This window comes from Coloeus monedula, assembly GCF_965178545.1.
Source record: "Coloeus monedula genome assembly, chromosome: 9".
NCBI lineage: Eukaryota > Metazoa > Chordata > Aves > Passeriformes > Corvidae > Coloeus > Coloeus monedula.
Window position 1 is genome coordinate 30,549,913 of NC_138789.1, and position 26,471 is coordinate 30,576,383.

Here is a 26,471-nt window from a genome sequence, read left to right on the forward strand (position 1 = left end):
GGACAGCGCCTTCCAACCCGAACCGTGCCAGGAGGCGGTGGGGTGGGTCCGGTCCGTGTGTGGGGACCGCACCTTCCAACCCGAACCGTGCCACGACTCTGTGGTACTCCTCTGTCACCGCTCGGACAGTGCCGGAGTTGAGCGTTCTTCCCCACCCCAGTGCCGAGGCTGTGGCTGTCACCTCCGCAGATGCCCAGAGTTTGTAATGGTGCGGTTTGAGCTAGAGAATCACAGGATTAATTAGGTTGGAAAAGCCCTCCAGACCATCGAGTCCAAGCTGTGCCCGCTGCCCACCTTGTCCCCAGCCCAGAGCACTGAGTGCCGCGGCCAGGAATTGCTTGGACACCTCCAGGGATGGGGACTCCAAACCTCCCTGCACAGCCCCAAGGCCTGAGCACCCTTTCCATGGAGAAATTCCTCCTGATGTCCAACCTAAACCAGCCCTAGCACAGTTTAAGACCACGTCCTCTTGTCCTATTGCTGGTTACAGAAGAGGCCGGCCCCCACCAGGCTGCAGCCTCCTGTCAGGTGTGTTCGGATCATCTTTTACAAAGCCACAACCTGATTTCCATTCTCACACCGATGTGAACGAGCCGGTGTAAACAACTCGGTGTTTACGCTGAAATGAGGAGACACTCACAATTGCCCTGTCTGCACAGAAAAGAAACCAGTTTCTTCACTGCGGTTTCAAACCCTAGTCAAAGTCACAGGAAACGGCACAAGTGGAAGTAAAACGAGTAAGAAAATGATTCAGTTCAATGAAATCATTTGCCCCTGCTTCCCACACACCACACGTATCTGGCATTTTCTTCTGACAGAAGAGTCAAGCTGCTGCTGCCTTATGGGGGAACTGTCCTCAAAGACGAATAGGTCATTAAAATCCTGTCCTGATAAATGTGTTCCCTTCATGTAACGCAGACTAAGCACACTGACATCATTGTATCAAGGTTTTCTCGTGTGGCAGCACCAGGTGTGAAAGGCCCCTTGCTGTTCTGAAGTGTTTACACACCACTACAGTTCTCTGCCCCAGCTCATCTACCTTGTGCCTCAGCAATTCTGAGTTTTGACCCTTTTCTCCAGGAGATCGACCTGGGAGCAGCTGGGAGTTGGGTGCTGATGGCCTGGGAGTGCACATGTCCAGGTGGTTGTAGTTCACAAACCACAGCCAGATCATAACGGATTCTGGTTTTTGCCTCCCCCAAGAGGAATCAAGCCAGCCCTTCCTCACCTGTTTCCACAGCTGTCAGGGAACCAGCTGGGTGTAATTTGGATGGTTTTGTACCACGTTAACCTTTTTCCTCAGCTACATGGCCACTGGTCTGGATTAACCATGTGCTGTGGGAAAGCACTGGAGCCTCACCCTGTTTCCACCCCTTTGGTAATCTCGAGATTAGAAAAGAGCCTGAGGTTGGAAGGAGAGAGATTAAACAGTGCAAATCATAGAATCATGGAAGGGTCTGGACTGGAAGGACATTAAAAATCATCTAATTTCACACCCTGCCACTTGCCACTGTCCCAGGCTGCTCCAAGCTCTGTCCAACCTGGCCTGGGACACTGCCAGGGATCCAGGGGCAGCCACAGCTCCTCTGGGCACCCTGTGCCAGGGCCTCCCCACCCTTCCAGGGAAGGATTTTTCCCTAACATTCCCATACGTGTGGATGTACCATGGTTCCCAGGCCTGACTTTTTCTTGTTCCCTGTTCCTCACATTTTACCTGCAGGGGCTGCTTCCAACAAATCTCTTTCCTTCTCACCAGCCCTTCCCAAGGCTTTGCCTGGATAAGGATAAAATCAGTTTTCTCGGTGAGTTTTCATGCTGCAAACCACACCAGATCTTTATTATCTATGCCTTACAGGCAGAACTCGTTTCTCAGCACGGCAATTGATGCTGCGAAGGTCCTTAAATCCGGGAGCTCAGAGCTGCCAAGCACAGCCCAGCCGAGGTTGTGACGAAGGATTGCATAAGGGGCTTAGCCTGAGGCTGCTCCTCAGGAGAGCAGCTTTACCTCTGCTCCATCTAAATCCATGCCCAGGACGAGGAATGACCCAGGCTCCCAAAGGCCACGTGTTTCAGCGAGAATTAAATTCTCCCACACCTCACTTTAAAAAACAGGGGCTGAGCTCCTCTGGCACTTGAGTCTCACAGAAATCGTGTGTCCAGTCTCCCCAGTCCCGTCTGCTATGCGAGCTTCTGCCTTATTTTCCTTGATTTTGGGACACTGCTGATTTCTACTCATTGTTCTGTGACACGAAACTGGGATGAAATCAATGTGCTTCTAAAAATTCCTCCAAGAACTATGTTAATAACAGGGGGAGATTTCCAACCTATACCCAAAATTCTCTGCATTTACCACCACATTCCAGCCTATGGGAAGGGTGTAATTTTGTATTTAAACTCTTAAAGTAGTTTTCTCTAAGGAATTAATCATTTGTATTTATGGCTGACTTTGTTTCTTGCTTAGAAAGAGAATAGGCTTGCAAAGAGCTGCAGAAAAGTAAATAAATAAAAATAAATCTTTTTTTTTTCCCTCTAAGTACTTTACTGGGGTGCAGTGACACATCTGAAGAAGTATCTTGTATCTTACATCCTTCTTTATTTTGCAAATTCCACGATGCACTGATATTCTCCACCAAAAAAACAAAAGGCAAAATACAGAACATGAGAGCTGTCTGTCTTGGTATTTGTGATTTAAAAATCATGCTAAATTCCAACAAATTCTCTCTTGTAGCCTTCTTTAAAGGGTAGGGATGGATGCACTGATTATCCCTTACTTGCCCACTCTGCAGTTTGATTTCAAGCTTCACCTTTGCCTCTGAAATGGGATATTTCCACTCTACTTTAAAATGTATAAATGTTTTAAAAGCTTTTTTTTTCATTGTATTTCAAGGTACAGTGAGGGGCATATGGTAAAGTGCTTTAAATCACCAGTGGCATCAGCTTGGGATTGACAGGACCTTTATATAAAGGTGATTTAACACCAGCTAAGCACTTCCAGTTTGTCATTGATTTGTTCCTGGCAGTAACTCTGGGGCCTGGTTCTCCTCACTTGTATCAGCGAAATTCAGGAGGATGCAATGAAGTCAGAGGCACAGTGTGATGAGTAAACAGGGATGTCAAATTCTTTAACCTGTAGTAGTATTTGAGAGCATTCTGAGAACAACTCCATGCCCTTGTGCGCTTCTGCAGACTGGTGCTGAAATTAGAAATAATTTTATTAATTTTATTTCTGGTTTTCCCCATGCTGGAGGATGGGGAGGAGCCAGGATGCAGGGCCAGGAAGAGCAGCTTTGGGGCAGCACAGGTGAAGGGGCTCACCCAGGCAAACCCTGGGTGTCCCAAACCACCCCTTCCGCTGGGTGTGGTGGGTACCACTGCACCCCATCCCCACGGAATATCGCAGAGCCTGTGAGGCCCCTGGCTACCCGTGGGACTGGCAGAGGAGCTGTATAAATAGACACCCAAGTACACAAGTTCTTTACATCTGATCTGTTGCTGAATTTATCTTCAGCTTCCTGTGCTCATGGAACATGCGTGAAACCCCGCTGGTGACACTGTTTTCAGAGGGCTCTGCTTGGAAAAGCAAGTGAGAGAATTTATTTTGAGACACCAGGAAGGTGTGAATTGCTTCCGAGTAATTAACTACTTCTGAAGATGGGGCTCAACCCTTTTTTTAAAAGCGAATAATCTCAGTTTGTGGAAGGAGAGCTACTTCATGTCGGTAGTCCAAGGGTACTTTGCACAAAGATTAGATTCTGTCCACGCAGAACAGCCCCTGTTCCGAGGGTGCCACAACCATGCTGCAGGGGGATTTCCTGGGCAGGGCTGGAGCGAGCTGCCAGAGCCGTGTGTGGGAGGTGGAACAGGAGCTCTATTCCCGACTTTCCTGGCCGGGGGGATGGAGTTCACTCACTTTGCTCCAAGCTGGGGAGTGGGAAGATGCTGCTGCTGTGTCTCAACCCTGCAGCAGGCGTGTTCATGTTGCTGCTTGCCCTCATCGTCTGCTCTTTCCCCTTGACATCTTTCTGCTTGTTCACTGTTCTTACACCAAACCAAACCAACAGCTTTATTTTCATTTTTTCCCCCCAAATTTCTCTGCTGAAAAATATCCCTTCTGTTGCCTTGTTGGAAAGCAGAAACTGGGTTTGTGTCGAGCTCTAGAGCAGCTGCAAAGGATGAAGATGGTGATGGTGGCCAGCTCCAAACCCCACTTCTGGCTCCCCCTCCTCTGAACTCCAACTCATTCCATGAGCACGTTTTTATTATGCTTCAAGCAGATTAATAAAATACATAAAGACAGATCAATACTGCCCAGAAGCTCAAATGCATTTTCTTGAGCTCATCCACTTCCCAGCAGAGCCCTTTCCAGAAGGATGAGCTTGGTGCTGGCACAGCTCACAGGTACCCACTTGCTGCCTGGCTGTCTGCCAGCCACACCACTGGAGCTAGACAATGCTCCTGCTCATAGACTGACTCCACGTCCACGGGTATTTATGGATATATATGGAGCTTTTTCTCTGGGAGAGATATACATATCCCAGAAAAAGCTGTATGTGCAACAGCTGGCTTTTATAAGGGTAAGTTTAGCACTTACTGGAACTGGAATGTGCTGGTGGAGAGGCACAAAGCACAGGAGGGGACAAAGCAGAGCAGTGACCTCAACCAGAGCAGGAATTAAATATTTTAGGATCAGAAATGCCACGTTTGTCACCAAAATGATACAATATTGATCACGTCCCTCTCTGTCCACACACCCCAGAGCTTGTTTACATGGCTGGGGCATTTCTCAGGTCATGCCCAGCATTGCAGGTTCCCTGTCCCACTCAGGGGGACACATGTGACATAGAGCACGTAGCATTTCTAAAATCTTTAATGCTTGGACAAATTCCAAAGCTCACTCTGCTGCTGCTGTTTTTCTCACGTGCACTTTTGGAAATTCCAGTTCCTCAGTCTGGGTTACAAAGCAGCATTTTGAGCTGGGCTTCACCATATTCCCCCTCCCTCTGTCATAAGAAGATTGGGAATTAAGGTTGTGTTCCCAGGAAGGGTGTTGTTCATAATGGCACAGAGGGTTCAGAAATACAGGCAGGGTGGCAAACAAGCTCCAAGTCTGGAGGAAAGTGGAGTTTTTTTGCATTAGGGATGAGCTGAGGGCCCCAGTCCTGCTGTGCTGGTTGAATGGAGTCAGCAGGACCATGTAGCTGCTGTGGAAAGGTGTGGGAAGAGGAAAAAGGAAAGTGTCAAGGATCTTAGAGACAGAGAAATGTGACATTCTGGCTGGTCTCTGTCATCCTGGGTGGCCTTTAAATGGCACACATTAAGAACAGAATTGTCACAGTGCACTTGGATATGGGTTTCAAACCTACTGAGAACATCCAGGCTGCAACACAAAATCTGTCGGAAACAGCTGATGTTACCACTCCAGTCCATGAAACCCATGGAGGTCAGGAGCAGTGCAGGAATCTTCTCCCATCTCTCTGTTTTCCTCATTTCCTCTTCTACTTCAGGCAGTTGTTTTAAAAGGCTGCGATATTAACTTAGCTGCATTTAAGTGGTGAAGAAGTGAGAAGTCCATAGTCTAAGAAGGAACTAAACAGACCTTGTTCCTCTAATAATTTTCAGATAAAACACCCATGAGATTTCCTTTAATGGGGCTGCAAACACGACTGCAGAAGCTTGGTACATTTACATCCAAAATTAATTAGGCTTCATTAGCAATAAACCTCTGGAAATTTTCATTTCCAGAGTCCCCTGGATACATTTCAAACCAGGATGCAGCAAGGTTTTGGATGCTGGAGACGTGGTTGCTCTGCACAGTGAGGAGATTTTGCTCAGCCAACCATGTGACTTTTTTATCACTCAGGGAATGTGAGCACACGTGTTTCAGGAAACTGCATATGGAACACAGCAAGTCAGGAACATCCTCATGGAGCTTCTCACATTGTCTCTGTGATCTGTCCATCGCATCCAGCACAGCCCGTGCTTCCATGAGAAAAGGATTGACTCCTCCTCATCCACTTCCATCTGGAAGAATCACTTCTGCTCAAACACTGACAGCTTTTTCTTGTGTGTTTTCCTTAAACTCATTTAAAAAAATGCAGGAGGTGAGAATCCCACCACGGAAAACAGCTCTCCCTGTAGCACTTAAACCCCTGATGCTCACTGACCTCCCCTGCTCCTCTACCAGCCCTTACCCCAGGGCTCTTTGCTACCAGCAGACCAAACCTGCCTGTGCTGGTGCTGCCCTTGTGTGTGCAGCCCTCAGCTCATGGCCTTGAACTTTCCACCACCATCAGTGCCAGGCTGGTCCCAGCAGCAGGGACAAGACCCATGGATGGGGTCTTCTTGGGTGCTGGGATGGGGTCCACAGCTCTGTTGTCCATTCACCAACACCTTGACCAGGAACCATTTGCTCTCTGCCAGGCTTATTTTTAGGCAGGAGGAATCTGAAGCTTGTGCAAATGTTTAAACACGTCTCTCCTGAATTATTCAGTGTACTTTGCCTGCTCCTGGAGTTAATTCAAAGAGAGGGCAGTCAATAGAGCTCTGACGTTCACTGTGGGGAGGAGGTGGCAGAGGGAGCACCGACAACCCCCTGCCCTCTCCACCCTTCCATCCCATGGGCTCCAGCTCTGGGCTCCCCTGGCACTGCTGTCCAGAACCAAATCTGAGCAAATTTGCCTTAATTTAAAAAGTGACCCTGTGTGGGCACAGCACTGGGGACTGCCATGTCCTGAGCTACAGGTGAGGCTGCAGCGCCTGGCTTAAGAAGATCCAAGGAAAAACCCAAGCAGTCCTCATGGTTTTCTCCATTTTCTGCTCTGGTTGAAAGAGGCTTTTTCCAGTGGCAGATGCAGATCCCTGTGCATCAAAAAACCCGAACTGCAGCTCTCAGCCTCCTGAAGTCAAAGGAATTTGAGATTTGGATTAGAATTTCATCTAGAAACTGAAGCACAGCTGTGAGCCAAAGCCCTCTGGAGGAGACGGGTCTTTCCTCTGGCTCCATCACTCCCAGAAGAATTATAACTTTGGGCCAACATCAATTAAAGGCCTTGTATAAGAGTGTATTAATCCACACGTGGGTCTGTGCACCTCTCCTGTTCCTGTGAAATGTTATGAAGAGCAGATTATGTACCAAGTTGTGCAATCCTGGCTTTCTCGTCTGCCCCAATACAGAAATTACAGCAGTAACTTTGCTACTGCACCGCACTGGAACACTCAGCTCCCGCTGAGTACTTTTGTCCCCGATCAGCCATCAAATAAAGTCACAGCTTCCCTTGGTGAATCAAGCTAATGACAAACTGCAGGCTTTACATATAACTCAACAACTCAGCAAGCAGCTGTTTCCAAAATGTGAGATACAGGCAGAAACATGGAGAAAGGAGAAGGGATTGTGTCATCCTCTGTTCCCACAGTGCTCCTGGGCACTGCTTTTCCCAGTTCCAGGGAAAAACAGGACAGTACAGACAGACTTCAGCAGAGTCTTCATTCCACTCTGTCCAACATCTGCAGGCTCACGCTGAGGAATTGCTTAACCAGACATAAACCTATTTTCTGGTACATCTAATATTTGCATAGGGACATTGTGAATAGGCTGCTCGGTTTGTAAAGATGTTTAATCATGAAGGTCTGGGTTAAAGTTCAAGTTCAAGTGTCTGCACTAAGCTGGAGAAGATCTGAATGAGCAGCAATTAAACCAGTCTGACTCATATGGGGCACTGCTGGACTTTGAAATGACTGAGTGCTTGAAGCTCTGTTGGGGAGGATTCTTTTTATTTTAGTCCAAGAGGAATAGAAGGTACATTAGGGAAAAAAAAAATTAATTTTAGGGAAAGGCAACATCTTCACCTGGTTTCAAGGCTGAGTGCTGCAGACAATGGATGCTTTTTATCCTGCTGCTGTCAGAAGGGCCGGGCTGCTCCGAGCAGCAGCTCCCACCCTTAAAAGGCTGAGTTGTGGCTGGGAGCCAGGAGCAGAGCAGCCGTTCCTGTCTGCAGCCTCACAGCCCCGAGGAGACATCACAGGAGCAGAACTGCTCCTCTCCTCATGCGGAACGTGGGTGGGAAGGTGGTGACGGCGTCCAGATGGGAAAAGGGACTTTCCTGATGCAAAAGCCTGAGAACCACTGGGTAAGAACAGACCCATCTGGAACAGCAGCTGAAACATGGCACGAGAAACTGCGTTGCCATGGGATCAATCCCAGGAATCACAGAAAGCTTTATCAGAGAGAGGATGTTCCTCAGGGACCTTGTTTCTGAGGCTGTATCACTGGATGCAGGCTGTTTATGTCTTGCTTTAACATGCTGGTGGAAGTGCTCTACTGCCAAAAGAAACTTTGAGATTGTGCAGCAACATTGGACAGCAAACCCACCAGTCTGTCCTGCTCCTACATCAGTAGGAAGCTACAGGAAAAAGAGATGGACTCCCTGTCCACCGTGCTAGAGAGGGACATAAACTCCAGTAAGTCTGACTGGAGAGGTGATGTTTTGAGGCACAGCCAGTGCTTCGGTTCCTGTCCCATGCCAGAGCTCAAGGCCGTGCTTCTTGTGACAGGAAATGAGAGGCACAAGTCACTGGGGCAGGCTCTGTGCCCTGCTCAGCAGCCCCAGATATGTCTCCCATGCACAGCTCTGCTGCACATCCCTAAAAACGACACGGGTTGGTCATTAACCCCAAACCTGAGCCATGGCTTGGCAGGTGAGCAACTGTATTCCTTGGATCCGATCCATAACAAACCTCAGATCTGCCTCTGAGCAGTTATCTTGCTTCCTGTGGGAAGGACAAGAACTTTATGGTTTCTCTAAGGAGTCACCACCCTGACTGTTTCCATCAGGAAGCACCTGGAGCTGTCCCTGGGGCAGCACCGTGAGGACCTGGCTGGATGCACCTGCTTTTCTCCCAGGAAAGGGGATGCTCGTTCCCTGAGCACCTGCTGGGTCCAGAAATAGGTAAAAAGAGAGCTCCGGGCAGCCTGGGAACTTTCAAATGCTCCCATCTCCAGGATCCCACAGCTCCTCCTCTCCCATTCATCCTGGAATGGGAGTGTGGCACGGCAAGGAGGAGCACAGCAGTGTTGCTGCGGGACAGCCAATGCAGAGATGACCAGTGCTCCTTTTTGGGATAAGCACATTCCTGCCTGCTCAAGGGGTGCCTGTAGCTTTCAGAAAGAGGAAGCTGAGGCTTGACTCTGCTCAGATTTTAATCTAGAATTTAAACTCTTGGTAGCAGGATGTCTTTTTTTTATCGTTTGCAGTTCCTGGTGCGGCAGAGCCCTCCTCCAGAACCAGCCTCGAGCCTCTGTCACAGCACCAGTAATAATTTCCCCCCTTTAAGTGACGCAGGCTAGCAAAACGTTCCATCACGGCTGCACAGCCCCGACCCCGCCGGGCTGGCCCCAAAAACTTCCAGTGAGGAGCAGGGAAGTAAAATACCATCTTCTTACCATCTCGGGGCTAATTCCCTGTCCTCTCCCCCGAGCAGCAGGGAAGCACAGGGCAAAGCCCTGGCTGGACATGAACTATCCAGCCCCGAAGAGTTTCTAAATACCACTGGGTCAATGACCACTCTGAACGCCAGGATCAGAACAAATAGTGACCTCTGGAAAGTGCTGCATCAGCCTCGGCAGCCCGAATGCCATCTGTTCCTCGGGGAAGGGCAGGGATCTGGGAAACAGGCGCTGCACGAACATTTCTGCAGGGTTCCGGTTGCTTTATGCAAAAATCTTGGGATTTCACACTCTCACCACAAGCCGGCCCGCGGGGCCCCTCTGCTGTCGTGTCCCAGCACTGCAGAGTTAACTCCCGTGGCACAAAGATCAGCACAGGCTCCCTGAAAACCGCCTCATTTCCACGGATTTTGATGACATCGCTGTAAAAATGACCCAGGAAATTCAGTCTCCCACCCACTAAGCTGAAAAGCCCGGAGGAAACCCTGCAAGGGACTGTCCCAGCTCCATCACTAACTCACTATCTGAAAGAATCCACGTCCCACCGCTTATTTCCATGTGGAGACCTATGGGTTACAGTAGCCAGCCTAGACTTGTGGTATCTTTAACAAAAAATATTAAAAAGTATCTTAAGAGTGCTTCATTTTCTCCATTGCTGCAGAATCACTTGTTCTGTTACCAAGTATCCCCCACTGAGCGGCCCCTCTGTGGGTTAATATTCACCAGGCTGCACAGGACCCTGCTTTGGGAACCATTCCTGAAGGCTTCCAAAGCACAGCATTTCTGGAAGCCCTCCCGAGATGAAACAGCCAATAAAGAGGCAAAGTGTATAATATTTTATTGAAACGAATTTGGCTTTTATGCCAATTTATTCCAGGTGAAACGAGCACACTCCAGTGGAGCAGGACGATGCACGTGGTGGGTTTGGTGGCCCCAGGATGCCGTGAAGCTCAGATGGCTGCCATCCTTCAGTTATCACAGTACTGTACCTTTACAAGAGACAGCATCAGCACTGTGATAACTGAGCCAGGGCAGCCTGGCAGTCATTGGCCCCTCCGTGGCACTGCCGAGTCCTTGGTGTCCTCCTCCCTCAGTGTCCCCAAAACGCTGCGTCACCCCACAGGTGAAAGCCTCAGGAGCCTTAACACAAAGTGGCTTTGCAGCTGAGGTTCACTCTAGGAAATTATCCACATAATTAGTGTTGTTTTAATGACCACGGGGGCTTCTGCAGCACAGCTCAAAGCGGTTTTAAGCAGCAGCTTCTTCTGGGCAAATCCACCCACGCTGGATTTAATGGAGAAAGAGTAACCAACCTTCTACACAGGGGCAGCCCTTTCTCCCCCTTAAATCCAGCCAGCCAGCAGCACTCTGCTCATGCTGCTCAAGTATTGGGTGTCAGGGAGCAGCCAGGCAGTGGCAACAGTGGCAGGCAGCCAGGAAAGCTGCAGGAGCCACTCTGGGACAGCAGGATCACCACGGGCACGACCCCGAGGGCGGCACCGGCACCGTGCCCTGAGCCCACCAGGCTCCTGCTGCCAGGAGCTGGGATTTTCCAGCCCATCCCACACTTTCACTGGGATCATCTGGAGTTTGGCACATGTGTCTCCAGAGCCAGCATGGCAGATCCTCGCCGTGCCCTCTGAGAGGAGCAGCTCCCAGCGCCAGCTACGCTCATAGGGGCTGCAACTGCAGGAAGCAAAGAGGGGCCACGGCGTGTCTGAGTTGACATTTTTAGGTCATCAAATCCACATAAAAACATTTGAAATACACAATCCCACTAATTATAAGTTAAATTATAAGCTGCCATCAACCTGTATTTACTCCCCCCTATTTTTCTACTTCCTTAAAAACAGGCACTGCTGAAAAGATGACAGCACTATTTCTCCACACCCCACTTTGTTGTGTATTTCTGCAACTCTACCTTCTTTGTCTTTTTTTTTCTCTAAAAACAGGCATTCCTGAAAACATCACAAAACAATTTCTACACCCCTCACGTTGCCTGAGGCAATCGGATACATCAAGTTCTGAAATGAGTTTAAAAAAACACAACGGTTTTATGTTGCCAAAGTTAATGTGTTACTAAGGTTCCAATAAAAGTCCATTTATGATGTCGATGGACTCGAGCAGCACAAAAAGCTTCCACGTTTCCACCAGGAGGAAGCAGAAACTCCAGAAGTGGGAGTTTTTTTATCACTCTAAATAACTTACCTGGCAAAGAGAAGGTGCTGAGATGTTCCAGAGACTGTTTTAAAGAGAGAAACACGCAACACTCGGCTGGATCCAGCCATGAAAACGCTGCCTTACAAGTTTGCAACTCCAGAGGGCAATGGAGAGGCAAACATGGAATATCGGAGGAGCAGCACGCAGGGGAAAAAAACATTTGTACATTTTAAAACAAACTCCAAACATACATTACATAAAAAGGGGACAGTCAACAGATTATGCAATGCTGACGTAAGGCAGCACAGATGACTTCAGCATGCAGCCCCAAACTTGTGGATTTGCCACAGTTTGTGGATTAATCATTAAGGAATTGGCTGTTGCTAGGAAGGCACAACAAAAACTTGCTAAAAATATTAATGAATTCTGTCCGTGCAACGGTGGGTTTTGAAAAGGAAAGGAGCTGCATGAGCAATGAGCCCTTGGCTCTCACTCTGAGGTGTCTTCACAGCACCATTGGTATTCCAGGTGAGGAATTCTAGTGATTTCAGTGGCATGGCTTAAGTGTAGGATTGGGAATTCTACATTTCACAGGCTGAGGTGATGAGAGAAGAATCACTGTTTTACAATTCAAGCATGCTTTGATCACTCTATCAGGATTTTACTCTGTGCTCCAGCAGTTACTTATCATGGTATTAAATGGAGAGGGTGGGCAATTCCTCCCCAGCACCCTCTGGCACAGCCAACTGTTGGAGTTACACCCATATTCCTAGGGCTGGTGCCATTTTCTCTGGAGGATCCAGCTCTTGCCCCAATATAAATACAGTTTGTTGTCTTGCATCTCACATACACACACACACTGATTTTTGCTTTGCTTCAGCCAGACTAAAGCTACAGAGACCTGATGCAGAAAGCTTAAGTAGGTTCTCCATTTATCTGGAAAAAAACACCTTTTTTTTCAGCAAAAGCCACATTAGTTTTGGAGTCCAGCATACAATTTTGTTTTTGTTGTTGCTAAGGCCCGGCATATTTCCATACACTTTAAAAAAAAAAAAACCCTCTACTTTCCAGTGTCTGCTGCCAGTTCTCACCTTTGAAACCCATTTAAGCTGGCCTGGCTGGTTTTTAAACTCCAGTTCCACCTCCTGCCCCTTTGGGGCTGGTGACATTTTTTCACTTGTTTCATAGGAACCAAAATTCCTTCAGCATCACAGCGATGGGATTGGGGACATTCCCTGCCCACAGCCCCAGCGCTTGTCCCTCCCCACCCCTACGCACGGGTCGAGGATCTTCCAGCGCTGCGAGCTGCTCTCAGCCTGCACGGGCTCATGAGGCGTGTGGGGAGCAAACCTCATTTCCATCTTCCTCAGCGCGGCTTGAGCGCAAATCTCGGCGAGCCTGAAGAGGAAAGAAAACAAACAGCTCGTTACGGGGATACAGCGGCGTGACGGGCGGTGACACGGCCGCGGTGACGGGCACGGAGGCTCTGAGGGGCGGCGGAGCCCGGGCCGCCCCCGCCGCTCCCTCCCAACTTTGCTTCGAGGGCGCTTCCCGAGCTTACCTGGAACGGGGGCGGGGGAAAGCCGTGGAGCAGCCGCGGGACGGGACGGGACGGGACGGGACGGGACGGGACGGGACGGGACGGGACGGGATCCCCCCCATGCCCGCAGGAGCCCGGGGGGCGCCCCCCGCGCCGCTCGCCCCTCAGGAGCGCCTGGACCCGCCCGGGGCAGGGGGGGCGGCGGCCCCGCCCGCGCACCCCCTGAAAATGCGAGTGCGCCACGGGGCAGCGCCGCGCCCGGCGCCGCCGGCCCCGCTCCCCCCGCCGCCGGCCTCCCACCCCGCGGTGCCCGGGGCCGCGCCGGGCCGGACCCACCTGCGGGCGCGGCGGGGCCGGGGCGCGACATGACGCAGCACGGGCGGGCGGGCGGCGTGAGCGCCGCCATCTTGCCGTGTTTATGGCAGCGCCGCGCGCCCACGTGACCCGCGCCCGCTTCCGGGGGCGGCGCGGGGGCGCGCGCGGGCGGGAGGGGGCCGGGGAGCGGCGCGCGCCCCCGAGCGCGGGCACGGCGGCACCCGCGGGAGCGCGCACCCGGCACGGCCCCGGCACGGCCCCGGCACGGCCCCGCTACCGGCACGGTACAGCCCCGGCACGGCCCCGGCACGGCCCCGGTACAGCCCCGGCACGGCCCCGGCACGGCCCCGGCACGGCCCCCGCGGTGTCCGCGGCAGCGGCGGCCACGCGTATGACACGCGTGTGCACAGGCACGGTCGTGCACGGACACAGGGCAGCGCCCGCCGGGACAGCGCCGGGAGTGACACTCACACAGTGACACGCACACAGAGTGACACACGCACACACAGGGAGACACACATGCAGCCGCACACGCAGAGGGAGTCACACACGCACACACAGCGAGTGACACAGACACACACAGGGAGTGACACACGCGCACACGCAAGGAATGACACACACAGAGCCACACACACGCAGTCACACAGACGGAGTGACACGGGCACCCCCACGGTGTCACCAGCGCTGAGCAGCCCCTGGGCACGGCGGGCTGTGTGTGCCAGGCTGTGTGTGCCCGGCTGTACGGGGACAGGCTGTGTGTGCCAGGCTGCGTGTGCCCGGCTGTACGGGGACAGGCTGCTCTTGCACGCTGCTCTCCCAGCCTGTTCACAGGCTGTGCACCATCTCCAGGCTGTGTGTGCGCGCCGCCTGTGCATCCACAGGTTGTAGCTCCCCGGGCTGTAGTTTTCCAGCTGTGCATCCACAGGTTGCACGCCCACAGCTGTTTTCCGGCTGTTCGCAGGCGGGGCACCCCCAGGTTGTACCCGCAGGCTGCAGCCGCGGTGGTCGCGGTCCCCCGTGGGTCCCCCCCGGCTCCCAGCGGGCACGGCCGTGACGGGCGTGCGGGACGTGCCCCGGGAGCCGCTTCCATGGGCAGCGCGGCTCCGGCCAGCCGGGATGCTCCGGGCCGGGGTGCGCCGAGCCGGGATGTGCCGGAGCGGGATGGCCCGAACCGGGATGTGCCGGACCGGCATGTGCGGGACCGCGGGGGCCCCGTCGGGCCGGGGGATGGGCGGGAGGCTCCGGGACTACAAATCCCAGGGTGCCGCGGCCCGAGGGGGCGGGCGGGGGGAGCGGCCGCGGGGTCCCCCCGCCCTGCTGATGTGTCCGGGCGGTGCGGGGGGAGCGCGGCCGGGGCGGCTGACGCGTGTCCTGCCCCGCAGCGCTCCGGCGCCGGCAGCCGGCCATGGCCTCCAAGCTGCTGCGCGCCGTGGTGCTCGGCCCCCCCGGCTCGGGCAAGGGCACGGTGTGCGAGAGGATCGCCCGCAGCTTCGGGCTCCAGCACCTCTCCAGCGGGCAGTTCCTGCGGGAGAGCCTCGGCGGCGGCGGCGGTGAGTGCCCGCGGGGCCGCCCCGTCGGCACCGGGAGCGGGGGGGTCCCTGCCCGCGCATCTCCGGCGGGGCAGCGCTGGGATGGGCTGGGGATGAGTCCCGGGTAGGGGTGGGGATGGAGATGAGGGTGGGATGGAGACGGGGATGGATGGGGATCCATCTCCACCGCGGGCACACCACAGGTTGTTTTCTTTCCGTGGATTTGGCACGGCTCATTCATCGCCTGCTCCCTCCAGCCGGCGCTCACGGAACCGCTCGGGAAAAGCGGGGTCTGATGCCGTGGGGTGCTACGGGTGTGCGATAGTTTTGTCTGTGCCGGGTGATTACGGCTCCGGAGAGGGCGGTGTGAAAAGCCCACCTGGCCGCGCAGCGATGGTGAAGGGCCGGCGGTGCCCGGGGACTCGGGGCGTGTGCTGTTATTAATAACTCCATCCTGCCCCAGGTGGTGTCCGGGAATGGATGGCAGATGGCTGGAATGCTGGTGCCCGCGCGACACCCGCGGCGGGAGGGATGCATTGGGAAAGGGCATTTGTCCACGGGGAAAACCTGCCGGGAATACCGGTGCGTGTCACCGGCTGCTCTGGCCGGGTGCCAGGAGCGGGGAGTTGCAGGAGATGGGTGTCAGCACCCACCCCGCACAGCCACCCCTGCAGACCCGGGTTTTAGGGCTGGCAGCTCCCAGGCAGGGCAGTGCCGCCTGTCCCGTGTCCGACATCCAAATCCAAAGGAGCTGGGATGAGCTGTGCCTGTGTCCCTTGGCTGGTGAGGGGCTCCTGGTCCAGGCGAGGCTCGGGAGCAGCCGTGCTGAGCCCCAGCTCGGCAGGATTGGGCAATCCCAGCGTATTTCTTTTCCCGACACTTCCTTCTCTCCTCTGCTAATGTGTGAAAGACCGACCCGGGGGGGAAGCTGACTCACCGGGCAGGGGAACGGTGAAACGGCGTCGATGCAAAACAAGAGAGGATTTAGAAGTGATTTCTATTCTAGAAGGATGGCAAAAACAGGAAGGAAAAACAGGGAGGGTAAAGTTTTGGAGAGGTGCACAGTCCAACAAGGGCGTTGCACACAGCCCTGCGCTGGTCACTCATGTAAAAATATCCATATTTCCTTTTGTAAATAAAAAGGACAATAATATTTCCTTCGGAGGGAGGCTCAAAATTTGGAAAATCCCGATGAGGGCATTGGCTGGAGAACAAAAAGCTGGGCTGAAAAGCGAGCAGAGGTGCAGCGTGTGGAGAGGGGCAGCACAGGGAGACTGTGCCCACCTGGCAACTTCCACAGCCAAGCTCTGAGCCACTGACTGTCCTGAACTTCACATCTCAGAGCCTGCTCTTGCCAGAGACTCCTCTGGGGACACTGGAGGAGCAAGAAGAGTTAGCTGAAGGTGTCTTGGGTACATTCACATGGAAACAACAGGGAGAAATGCAGGGAAAATTACTCAGATGGAAACCAGCCGTGGTTTGGTTCATCTGGCGTGGCATTCGGGTCCTACCTTTGACTCAGCCTCTGCTTACAGCTCTCAGTGAGCTCCAGTTATTTGGTTTTATTTATTTATTTTTTTGCTATTTGCTTTGGACAAGCTGTTACATGACTGTGCTGCCGTGTGCCAGCTCCGAGGGAAACGAGGTGGAAGTGGCTCCTCTTCCCAAGTTTATCAGCTGCGTCACCGGCTTGGCGCTTCAGGGGAGCTGGGGCTCTGCAGAACCAACAGAGTCATTACAGACTCATCATCCCAAAGGCAGCTGTGAGTCCAGTGTTTTTACAGGGATCTTGGCCCGAGGTGTCAGTGCTCCAGGGATTTTCCTGGTGGCCACTGCCAGGCATGAAGTGGCCATGGCTGAGGGTTTGGGATCGGGGGCATGGAGGGTTCCAGCTGCTGGAGGGAGGCTGAGCTCCCAGCATGGAGAGCGTTCCAGGCCCACTGCTGGAGCTGGTGTTGGCAGTCTCAGGGAACACAGAGTCACTTCTGAGGCAGGTGAAGCAGCTGAATGCATGGCTGCTGCTGAAGGGCTTCGAGCTGTGCTCCAGCAGCCCCAAAGTACATCCGCCCCCAGCCATGTGTCTCCTAATTAGTGTCTCAGCAAGTGGCTGCTCTGCTGTGGGAAAAGGCCTTTGTAGCATCTTGGAAAAGTTACAGGCCGTGTTTTTGGTGCCAGGCAGGGGTGCTGGAGGGTGGTGAGCCATTTCCTTGGCCAGCACTTGCCCCAGAACCCAGGTGGTTGTCTTTGGTGTTGGCAGCATCCCAGGGTCTTATCAGCACTCTGCAGTTCGTTTGCAAAACAACTGAATTGCTTGTCTTGGCCTTGGCTGAGGGTCTGAGGGTCTGTGGGTCTTGTGTCTATCCCACTGCTCCCTTTCAGGTGCTCTGCTGGAGCCAGAAGTGGCTCCAGTCCCCTCCTCGTGATGGATTTCCTTTGTGAGCATCCACCAAAGTATGCACAAACCAAAATTCCCAGGGGGATGTGTGCACAGCCCAGCCCCACGCTCCTTCTCCCCACCTTTCCCATGGATTGTGGTCTTTGCTGTCCACACTGGCCTGGTTTGTGGCCAAAGCTGAGCCCAGAGATGCAGCTTGCCAACATTTCCATTTCCCTGCCATATCCATGTGTGTGGGAGCAGTGTTCCGACCAGAGGGATCTCTCCCAGTCCCTGCTGACAGACCCCACTGTCCATCCAGCAAGCCTGAATTTGGGGCCACATCAGGCTCCAACCCCTCAAAATGATGTCCTGATGCTGAGGGCGGGGTGGGAGCAAGGGCCCCGGAGGCAGCATCCGTGTCAGGAAAAAGGTCCCAAAACTGGGGTGACATCTGTTGTGGCTTAACTGTGGTGGTGCACTGGTGCCCTGTTCACTGCCGGGGTTTCTCCTCTCCATTAGCTCCAGACCGTGTAGCTGTAGCGTAAATAATAGGAAAAAAAATCCTGGAAAAGGTTTTGGATAGGGAGAAAGTCTGGGGTTGTGGTGCAGGCTCTGTGTTTGGGAACAGCCTCTCCTCCAGCCTGTCCTGCCTGGCCCTGGGTGGCTGCTGGGTGGCCTCGGGGCTGGGACACGTCCCTTGGGGCTGGATCTGTGCTGCTGTGATAAGGAGGGACAGATCAGGGTCGTGTGGGGGAAGGTGGGGAGCTGGAAGTCCCGTGAGTTACAGGGCAGATTAAACCCACGGTCATCAGATTAATGGGATTAAAGCAGGAGTTGAAAGGCTGGGTTTGAGCTCAGCACTCTGAGGAGTGCTTTGCTACCTGGAGTAACTGCAGAGTAAAGCCTGCACCCCCTCTGGGACCCAGCCACAGCAGTGGGGGTTTAGTGCTGTAGGGTGAGCCCCAGCTCCTCGTGGAGGGACTCCCCAAACCCTGCTCCCCTTTGGAATGAGGCCAGGGAGAGCTGCACCAGGGGGGTCTTACCTGGGGCAGGCTGGGCTGGGGGCTGGGAACGGGATAGCAAATGTGAAATTTGGAGTTAAAGCTGCCTGGAAGAAACCCCAAGGTTTCTGGGAGGTTGGGATGATGCTCTCCAGCACGTCCTGGCTGCTGGGGCTCTGGAGAGCTTTGCAGGTGCTTCCTGTAAATCCATGCCCATTCCTCCTTGGAGAGAGGAGATGTGGCAGTGCTTTGGAGGAGGGAGAAGCTCCAGGAGCTGTCTGGGAGCAGTCAGCACCGTGCTGGTGTGTGGCCTCCTGTGGTGCTGCATTCCATGGCCCCAAGCTGCTGTGTCCCCCACACACAGAGGAGACAGAGGAGCAGCAGGAATTGTCCATGGTGGAGCAGAGGAGAGCTGTCCATCTGTCCTGGGGGCGTGGGAAACTGCAGCCTTTGGGCTGCGGGGCTGTGGGGCTCTGCCCTGTTCCCAGACTGTGTTCCCAGCCCCAACTGTGGCTCGGGGTATTTCAGGCTTGCAGCTCCAGGCCAGGCTCCAGCAGCCCTGCTGAGCCACAGCTGGTCCCTGGGATGGCCATCTGTCCTCAGGTGACAGCCGGACCTTCCGTGACAGCTCCCAGCTCCTGGGATGTCCATCCCTCCTTGTGGTGACAGCCAGACCTTGTGTGGCAGCTCCAGACTCCTGGGATGTCCATCCCTCCTCAGGTGACAGCTGGACCTTGCCCAGCAGCTCCTGGTCCCTGGGACGTCCATCCCTCCTTGGGGTGACAGGTGGACCTTCTGTGGCAGCTCCCAGCTCCTGGGACGTCCATCCCTCCTCAGGTGACATCCGGACCTTCTGTGGCAGCTCCCAGCTCCTGGGACGTCCATCCCTCCTCAGGTGACATCTGGACCTTGCCCAGCAGCTCCCGGCTCTGCGGCCTCCGGCTGTTCCCGGGAGCAGCCCAGCCCTGCCAGCGAGCTCATTCCCTGGGAGCCTCTGGCACCGTGCAGGCCATGTGAATAAATACCAAAAAATACAAAAAACATGTTTTTATAGCGTCGATGCCCTCGAGGGCTCCGTGCCGGTTGCATAATCCACAGGGTGTTTTTTCCATCGGTGCCCTTCGCTTTCCCCGGCAGGAATGCTGCCGGCAGCGCCGCTGGTGACGTCTGGGCAGTGACAGAGAACTTGTCATTGAGAAAAGGTGTTTTCTGCTCGCTCCCCGCGGGGCCAGCTGGAATTCCTGCCAGGATCGGAGGCAGCGGGATGCGGTCCCGGTGCCTGCGGTGACTCAGCCCCGCGGGCCGTGAGTCAGCGCTGCCCCGCTCCCAGGCAGGTTGGATGCTGGATCCCAACATTCTGTACTCCTGGCCCTGGTCCAAGCAGAAGGAGGCTGGACCTCTCTTCTGGTGCCGGGAGAAGGACTAGTCACACATAGCAGGGAAAAATCTGTGCCTTTTCCAAGCAGATTCTTTGGATTCTGGATTAAACCTGGGAGCGTGGCTTGTCTGGGAGCCCCACCTGCCCGGTTTCCCAGGCAGGCCCCATCCCCACAACAGATCCCAGGAGGATCTGTTCAGGCTGGTTTCCCCTTAGATCATCAGATGAACGCTCTCCAAGAATTGTGTATCTTGCAAAAACCCCTCCTGCAGCTGAGGAATCCATCCCCAGCCAGGTGCACGTGCTGCCCGCTCTGACATCTCGCTGCAGCCTGGAGAGCCGGAGCCTCCTCCAAATGCAGGATCCTGGGGATTATTTTTAGAGAGGACTCACGCTTGGAGAGGGCTGAAATGTGCTCTCCTCACCACAACCGGTGCAAAAAATAGATCATGAAATTGTTCATTTCTGGTGACAAGTGCTACTGCAGCTGCTATGGGAAGACAGCAGAGGAGGTGTCCATGGGGTCCTGCTCCCAGAGGAAAGGGGCTGGAGCTCTCCTTGGGGCAGGAGCAGGACTTGTCACACACAGGGACAAAGAATATTTGCATTTTTCAAATGGTTTCTTTGTGTTTCTGAGGGGCTGGAAGAAAATCACAGCAAACTTCCAATCATGGAATGGTTTAGGTGGGAAAGGACCTTAAAGCTCAGCCCATTCCATCCCTACCATGGGCAGGGACACCTTCCACTGTCCCAGGCTGCTCCAAGCCCCAATGTCCAGCCTGGCCTTGGGCACTGCCAGGGATCCAGGGGCAGCCCCAGCTGCTCTGGGCACCCTGTGCCAGGGCCTCACCTCCCTCACAGGGAGGAATTCCTTCCCAATATCCCAAATAACCCTGCCCTGGGCAGTGGGAAGCTGTTCCCTGTGTCCTGTCCTTCCATCCCTGGTGCAAAGCCCCTCTCCAGCTTCCAGAAGCAGCTGAGGGATGTGGGAGAGCCAGGCAGGAGCCCAGGAATGTGCACTTACCACAGTTATGTTCTTAAGGATTTGATCTTGGGAATCATTTTCTTATCTGAGCTTAAGTGGAGACTCTGCAATCCTTAAGCCTGGGGATGGGAAGCAGGCTCGGTGTGTTTGGGACAGTCCTTACGTGTGCCACGGTCACCTGTGACCACATCGGAGCCATCTCCTGAACCAAAGAGCTCCCAAACCAAAGGAGCACATCCAGTTCTTCTCTCTCCATCAGCTGAGGGCTTGGCTGAGCTCCAGCACGTTCCTGCTCTCAGGTATCTCAGGAATTCCCATTCCTCCAGCTCCAAAAGGACCCTGTGGCCTTTCCATCACCAGCAGAGTGACACTGCCAGAAATCTCCTCTTGGAAAGCCAGGCAGAACTTGAGGGGGAGTGATATTTTTTAAGTGGAAATGTCATGATTTCTTTTTTCCTCATCTATTGCTTTTGGGTTTTTCTCTCTTACCCTGAGCAGAAGCTGGAGTCCTGGCAAAGCAGTACCTCGAGAGAGGCCTCCTGGTGCCTGACCACGTCATCACGCGCGTGATGATGGCGGAGCTGGAGAAGCGGCAGGAGCAGCACTGGCTGCTCGATGGTGAGTCCAGAGGGGAAATCCCAGCCCCCTTGGGAACGTTCCTTTGCTCCCAATGGTTTGGCAGTCCCAAGAGAGAAAAGCCAGGAGGTGCTATCGCTGGAGGTGGGAGGAGAGGCAGGGATGTCTTCCCGGAGCCCTCAGTGTGTGCATGTCCAGCTGAGCACGTGGCCAGGAAAGGGAAGGGCAGGGAGAGGAGGTGGGTGTTCCATGAAGCACAGCAGGGCTGGGGACACTCCAAGAAAAACCTTCCACCACCTCTGTGTGTGTGTGAAGCAGCTCCTCCATCCCAGCCCAAAAGCCACCTGAGCTGGAGGAGGAGGAGATGCTGAGAGCAAACAGCATAGCCTGGGGTGCTTGGCCATGGCAGCAGGGCTGGAACGGGGATCAAAGAATCCCAGAGTGGCTTGGGTTGGGAGGGACCCTAAAACTCATCCAGTGCCACCCCTGCCATGGCAGGGACACCTCCCACTGTCCCAGGCTGCTCCCAGCCTGGCCTGGGACACTGCCAGGGATCCAGGGGCTGCCCCAGCTGCTCTGGGCACCCTGTGCCAGGGCCTGCCCACCCTCCCAGGGAACAATTCCTGCCCAATCTCCCATCCATCCCTGCCCTCTGGCACTGGGAAGCCATTCCCCGTGTCCTGTCCCTCCAGGTCCTTGTATAAGGTCTCTCTCCATCTTTCTTGTGGGCTCTATTGAGGTCTTTAAGGTCCCTTCCAATCAAAACAATCTGGGATCTGTGATTCTCTGCTCCAGCTGCTCACTGGCTTTTCCAAGGAGCACAGGACCATTTTACTGCAGTATCCTTGATGCCCTCCACATAAACCAGCAGCTTGTCCCCAGTCTGTGCTCAGCACTCTGTTCCCTTCACGTTTTCCCTTGTCATTCCAGCATTTATCCCTGTTCTGCCGCTGCCTGTGTCCTCCTGTGTGCCCCCAGCCCCTGTGCAGTGACAGCAGCCACCTCTTTGAGGCAAACCTGAGCCCTGGGTGTCACATTTAGGGAGCTGGTGCTGTGGGAGCTATTTTTTCTCGGAGCCATATGGTGGAGTCTGCCTTTCACACCACTTGTGCCGCAGCGGGGCTGGGACTGCAGCTCTGGAGCTGCCTGATGGATGAGTCTGGCTCCATCCTTGCTGCTTTCCAGCCTCTCAGTCCAATTTCTGTCCTGCTGCCTGCCCAGGTTTCCCTCGGACGCTGGGACAAGCCAAGGCTCTGGATGGGATCTGTGAGCTGGACCTGGTGATCAGCCTGAACATCCCCTTCGAGACGTTGAAAGATCGCCTGAGCGCCCGCTGGGTGCACCCAGCCAGTGGCAGGGTCTACAACATGGACTTCAACCCTCCCCACACCCAGGTAAGAGCCCCTGGAGCCTCCTGGGAGCCATCCACAGAAGGAAAAGCTGGGAGAAGCCGCTCTCCGCAGGAGCTGGGATCCTGAGGAGGCATCGGGGGAGCGACCCTGGGTAGAAACTCTGAGCACCGTAAGGAACTGTGCTAAATGTTCACCAGGAAAACGGGATTTCTGCATGCAGGGCAAGGCACTTGGCAGCTGCAGGGTGGGTGATGGGGTCAGTGATGTCCCTGTGTGGCTTTGTGTCCCCTCAGGGCGTCGATGACCTGACGGGAGAGCCGCTGGTGCAGCGCGAGGACGACAGGCCCGAGGCTGTGGCTGCACGGCTCAGGAAGTACAAAGATGCTGCCAAGCCGGTGATAGAGCTGTACAAGTGAGCTGGGCATGGGGAGAAACCTTAGCAGGGCTGTCAGAAGGGCACCAGGGCCGCTTGTCCCATGCTCACACCCCAACATCCCAAAGAGCCCTGGCACGGCCCCTGGCAGATCTTAGGGGCCAAGCTCTGGCCCTGGACGGGGCCTCCCTTGGAGGCCTGAGGATGATCCAAAGAAATTCCCAGCTCCTGTTTGTCTTGCTGGGCTCCACAAATGGGAGGGGTATTTTGTCCCAGATCCAGGGTGGTCCATGCCATGAAAAATCCATCCAGGGCCCCAAGGGGTTTGGTTGAAGCATGGGAAGATCGGCAAGAGGGCAGGAGAAGGGAGAGACCCTGGTGCTGGCTCAGATGGATCTGCTGGGAGCACAGCAGGGTTCCAGGGCTGGTTCCCCTTGTGGGGCTGTTGTTCCCTGCACTGTGGGGCTGTTGTCCCCTGCACTGTGGGGCTGTTGTTCCCTGTACTGTGGGGCTGTTGTTCCCTGCACTGTGGGGCTGTTGTCTCCTGCACCGTGGGGCTGTTGTTCCCTGCACTGTGGGGCTGTTGTCTCCTGCACCATGGGGCTGTTGTTCCCTGCACTGTGGGGCTGTTGTTCCCTGTACTGTGGGGCTGTTGTTCCCTGCACTGTGGGGCTGTTGTCTCCTGTACTGTGGGGCTGTTGTTCCCTGTACTGTGGGGCTGTTGTTCCCTGCACTGTGGGGCTGTTGTTCCCTGTACTGTGGGGCTGTTGTTCCCTGCACTGTGGGGCTGTTGTTCCCTGCACTGTGGGGCTGTTGTCTCCTGCACCATGGGGCTGTTGTCTCCTGCACCGTGGGGCTGTTGTTCCCTGCACTGTGGGGCTGTTGTCTCCTGCACCATGGGGCTGTTGTTCCCTGCACCATGGGGCTGTTGTTCCCTGCACTGTGGGGCTGTTGTTCCCTGTACTGTGGGGCTGTTGTCTCCTGTACTGTGGGGCTGTTGTTCCCTGCACTGTGGGGCTGTTGTTCCCTGCACTGTGGGGCTGTTGTCCCCTGGCCAGTTTGGGAATGATGGATTGCTGTAGGGTGGCAAATCCCCTGCTCAAAGGGCGTAGAAGTCCGGGAGTGTTTTTAAGCACATGGGGGGCCAAAATTGCCCTTGCAGGGGAAGGGGGAGGATCACAAACTCCTGGAATGGTTTGGCTTGGAAGTGACCTTAAATCCCATCCCATTCCACCCCCTGCCATGAGCAGGGACACCTTCCACTGTCCCAGGCTGCTCCAAGCCCCGTCCAAGCTGCCTGTGGACATCACTGTCCTCGGGATGGGCTGGTCCTGACTTCTCCCACCTTTTTTCCAGGAGCAGGGGCATCCTTCACTCCTTCTCTGGCACAGAGACCAACAAGATCTGGCCCTACGTGTACACCCTGCTGTCCAGCAAGATCCCACCCATTCTCTCGGAGGAGGAGCACTAAACAGCTCGTGCCAAGGACCAGGATTTCATTCCATCATGGATTTGGTTCCCAGCACAGTGCCAGGGCTGTGCTGGGGTTCGGTGATCACGAACTGGGTGACATTGGCGGATACCAGTTAGAGCCAGGATCAGATCTTTGTTTAGAAGGTCAAGCCTGCTGGAATAAGGGGCTTTTTCCCTCTTTTGGGGCTATGGAGTTTTCCTGTCCATGGTCCATCCCGGATTGGTGATGCTGACCAGGGCAATGGTCATTCCAGGTTTACACAGCTTTGCCATGGTGTCCTTGCCATCCCTTTCCAGCCCCCAATCCCTGTCTGAGCCTACATGTGCCATCCTGTTGCTCCACAGGACCGTTTACTGCTGAGGACTCTCTAGGCTGAGGGTTTTTTCTATAAATTATTTTCTATTAAATGGATTTCTCAGAGGAATAAAGCTCTAGAAAGCAACACTTAGCCCAGCGGGAATTTTGGGAGCAACGTGGGAAATGTGTGTACCACAAAGCTGAGAGACATGAGGATCACATTCCCAGTGTTAATGCACGTGAAAGAGGGAAAACATTGGGGGTGAAGCACTCCCTTGTACTCCTTCCATAGGGAGAGCTGAATTCCCTGTTAAAAAGCTGCTGTACAGGTTTTTATGGAATGCTGTGAGGATGAGCAGGATCTGGGCTGGGGATGAGTTGCACTCCTTTGTGCTTTCCTGGTTTATAGCTTTTAATACGACAAGATAGTGATGTCCTAAGAGTTTCTCCCAAAGATTTATCTCCATGTGTGCTTCAGTTTTGGGGAGCAATCAGCTCGTTCCACCTTCTGTGCTGCCTTTGTCCCCGAGGTCCCCTGGCCAGGGGTCCCTTCAGCTGCTCCTGCTGTGTTCCCCAGCAAAGTGACTCCCTCCCCATGAAATCCCAGAGATCTTTTCTTCCTTGGGATGCATCCAGGGCCATGCCCAGGTGTTTTCCCATGATTTACAGCATCCTTGGATTGTGTTGGGGGCCAGGCTTTTCTCAACTGGAAGTGCTGTCACCCTCTTTTTGTAGGACGCAGTATCCGAGCAATGGGGACGTTCTCCTCGTCTCCTCAAGTTGCCTTATTTTATAAACTATATATTTAAGGAAGAATAAAAGCAGGATGCATATTTGTAAAGGTTTAAAAACAAGAAGCGCTGGATTTTAGGATTGCCTTTTGGGAATTGTGCATGGAGCTGCTGGATCCGCAGGGAATGCTGCTTCTGCCAGGGGGGCTCACGGGAGGGCAGGAACCTGGCACTGCCTGGCACCTCTCAGATTCATCAGAGCAGCCTGGGCACCTTCCTGCTGCTGGATGTCCCTGGGTTTATTTGTGCTTGGAGAGGGGCCCACAGCAGGGAAAGGGGAATGACCGGAATTTTTAGGGATTTTTTCCCTGTGCAAAACTTTGGCACCTGCCTGGGTTTTTTTATTTATCCCAGCTGAGCATCCTCGTGCTGACCAAGGATCCCCCAACGTTTGCTTCATCCAGGTGCTCTCCCTAATGGAGCCAGAGCAGGATCACTGCCCACATCCCACCTGCTCCTCCCCTGCTGGGGGAGAAGCCAGAGTGCTCCCACACGGCTCTGAGTGGGAATTTTCCAGGAGGGAGCAAAGGGATTGCCAGGTCTCACTGCTGCCCCAGGAGGCCTTTCCATGCCCCCGTGCTGGGAGGCTGCAAATCTTCCAGCCAGCAGTGAAATCCTATTTCAGAAAGATTTGGGATTTTCCCACGACCCTGGGATGAAGGTCTGGGCTGGTTTTAGACACAAATCCACAAATAGCCAAAACCTTTGTGCTGCTTTCTTTGGAACAGCTTGGGACAGGAGGGGAGGAGATTTTGGGGTTTTTTTAGGCTATAAGAGCAGCTGAGTGCCGGGCAGAGGGGCTGCTCCCTGCTTTGCCTTGCCCTGTCCTCATGTCCCGTCCTTCCCTCCTGCAAAATTCCTCCTGAAGAGAGATTTCCATG

General features: G+C 54.2%; 1 protein-coding gene across 1 annotated transcript; it reads left to right on the top strand.

Annotated features, from left to right (window-relative positions):
* Positions 1 to 14,862: 14,862 nt before the first annotated feature.
* On the top strand, positions 14,863 to 25,872 carry AK4 (adenylate kinase 4; the record flags this gene model as incomplete). Its single annotated transcript, XM_082286961.1, has 5 exons — positions 14,863 to 15,007; positions 21,226 to 21,345; positions 22,525 to 22,697; positions 22,949 to 23,067; positions 24,385 to 25,872. The coding sequence occupies 5 exons, from the start codon at positions 14,863 to 14,865 to the stop codon at positions 24,497 to 24,499; spliced, it is 672 nt and encodes a 223-aa protein (XP_082143087.1). The 3' UTR covers positions 24,500 to 25,872.
* Between the last annotated feature and the right edge of the window lie 599 nt (positions 25,873 to 26,471).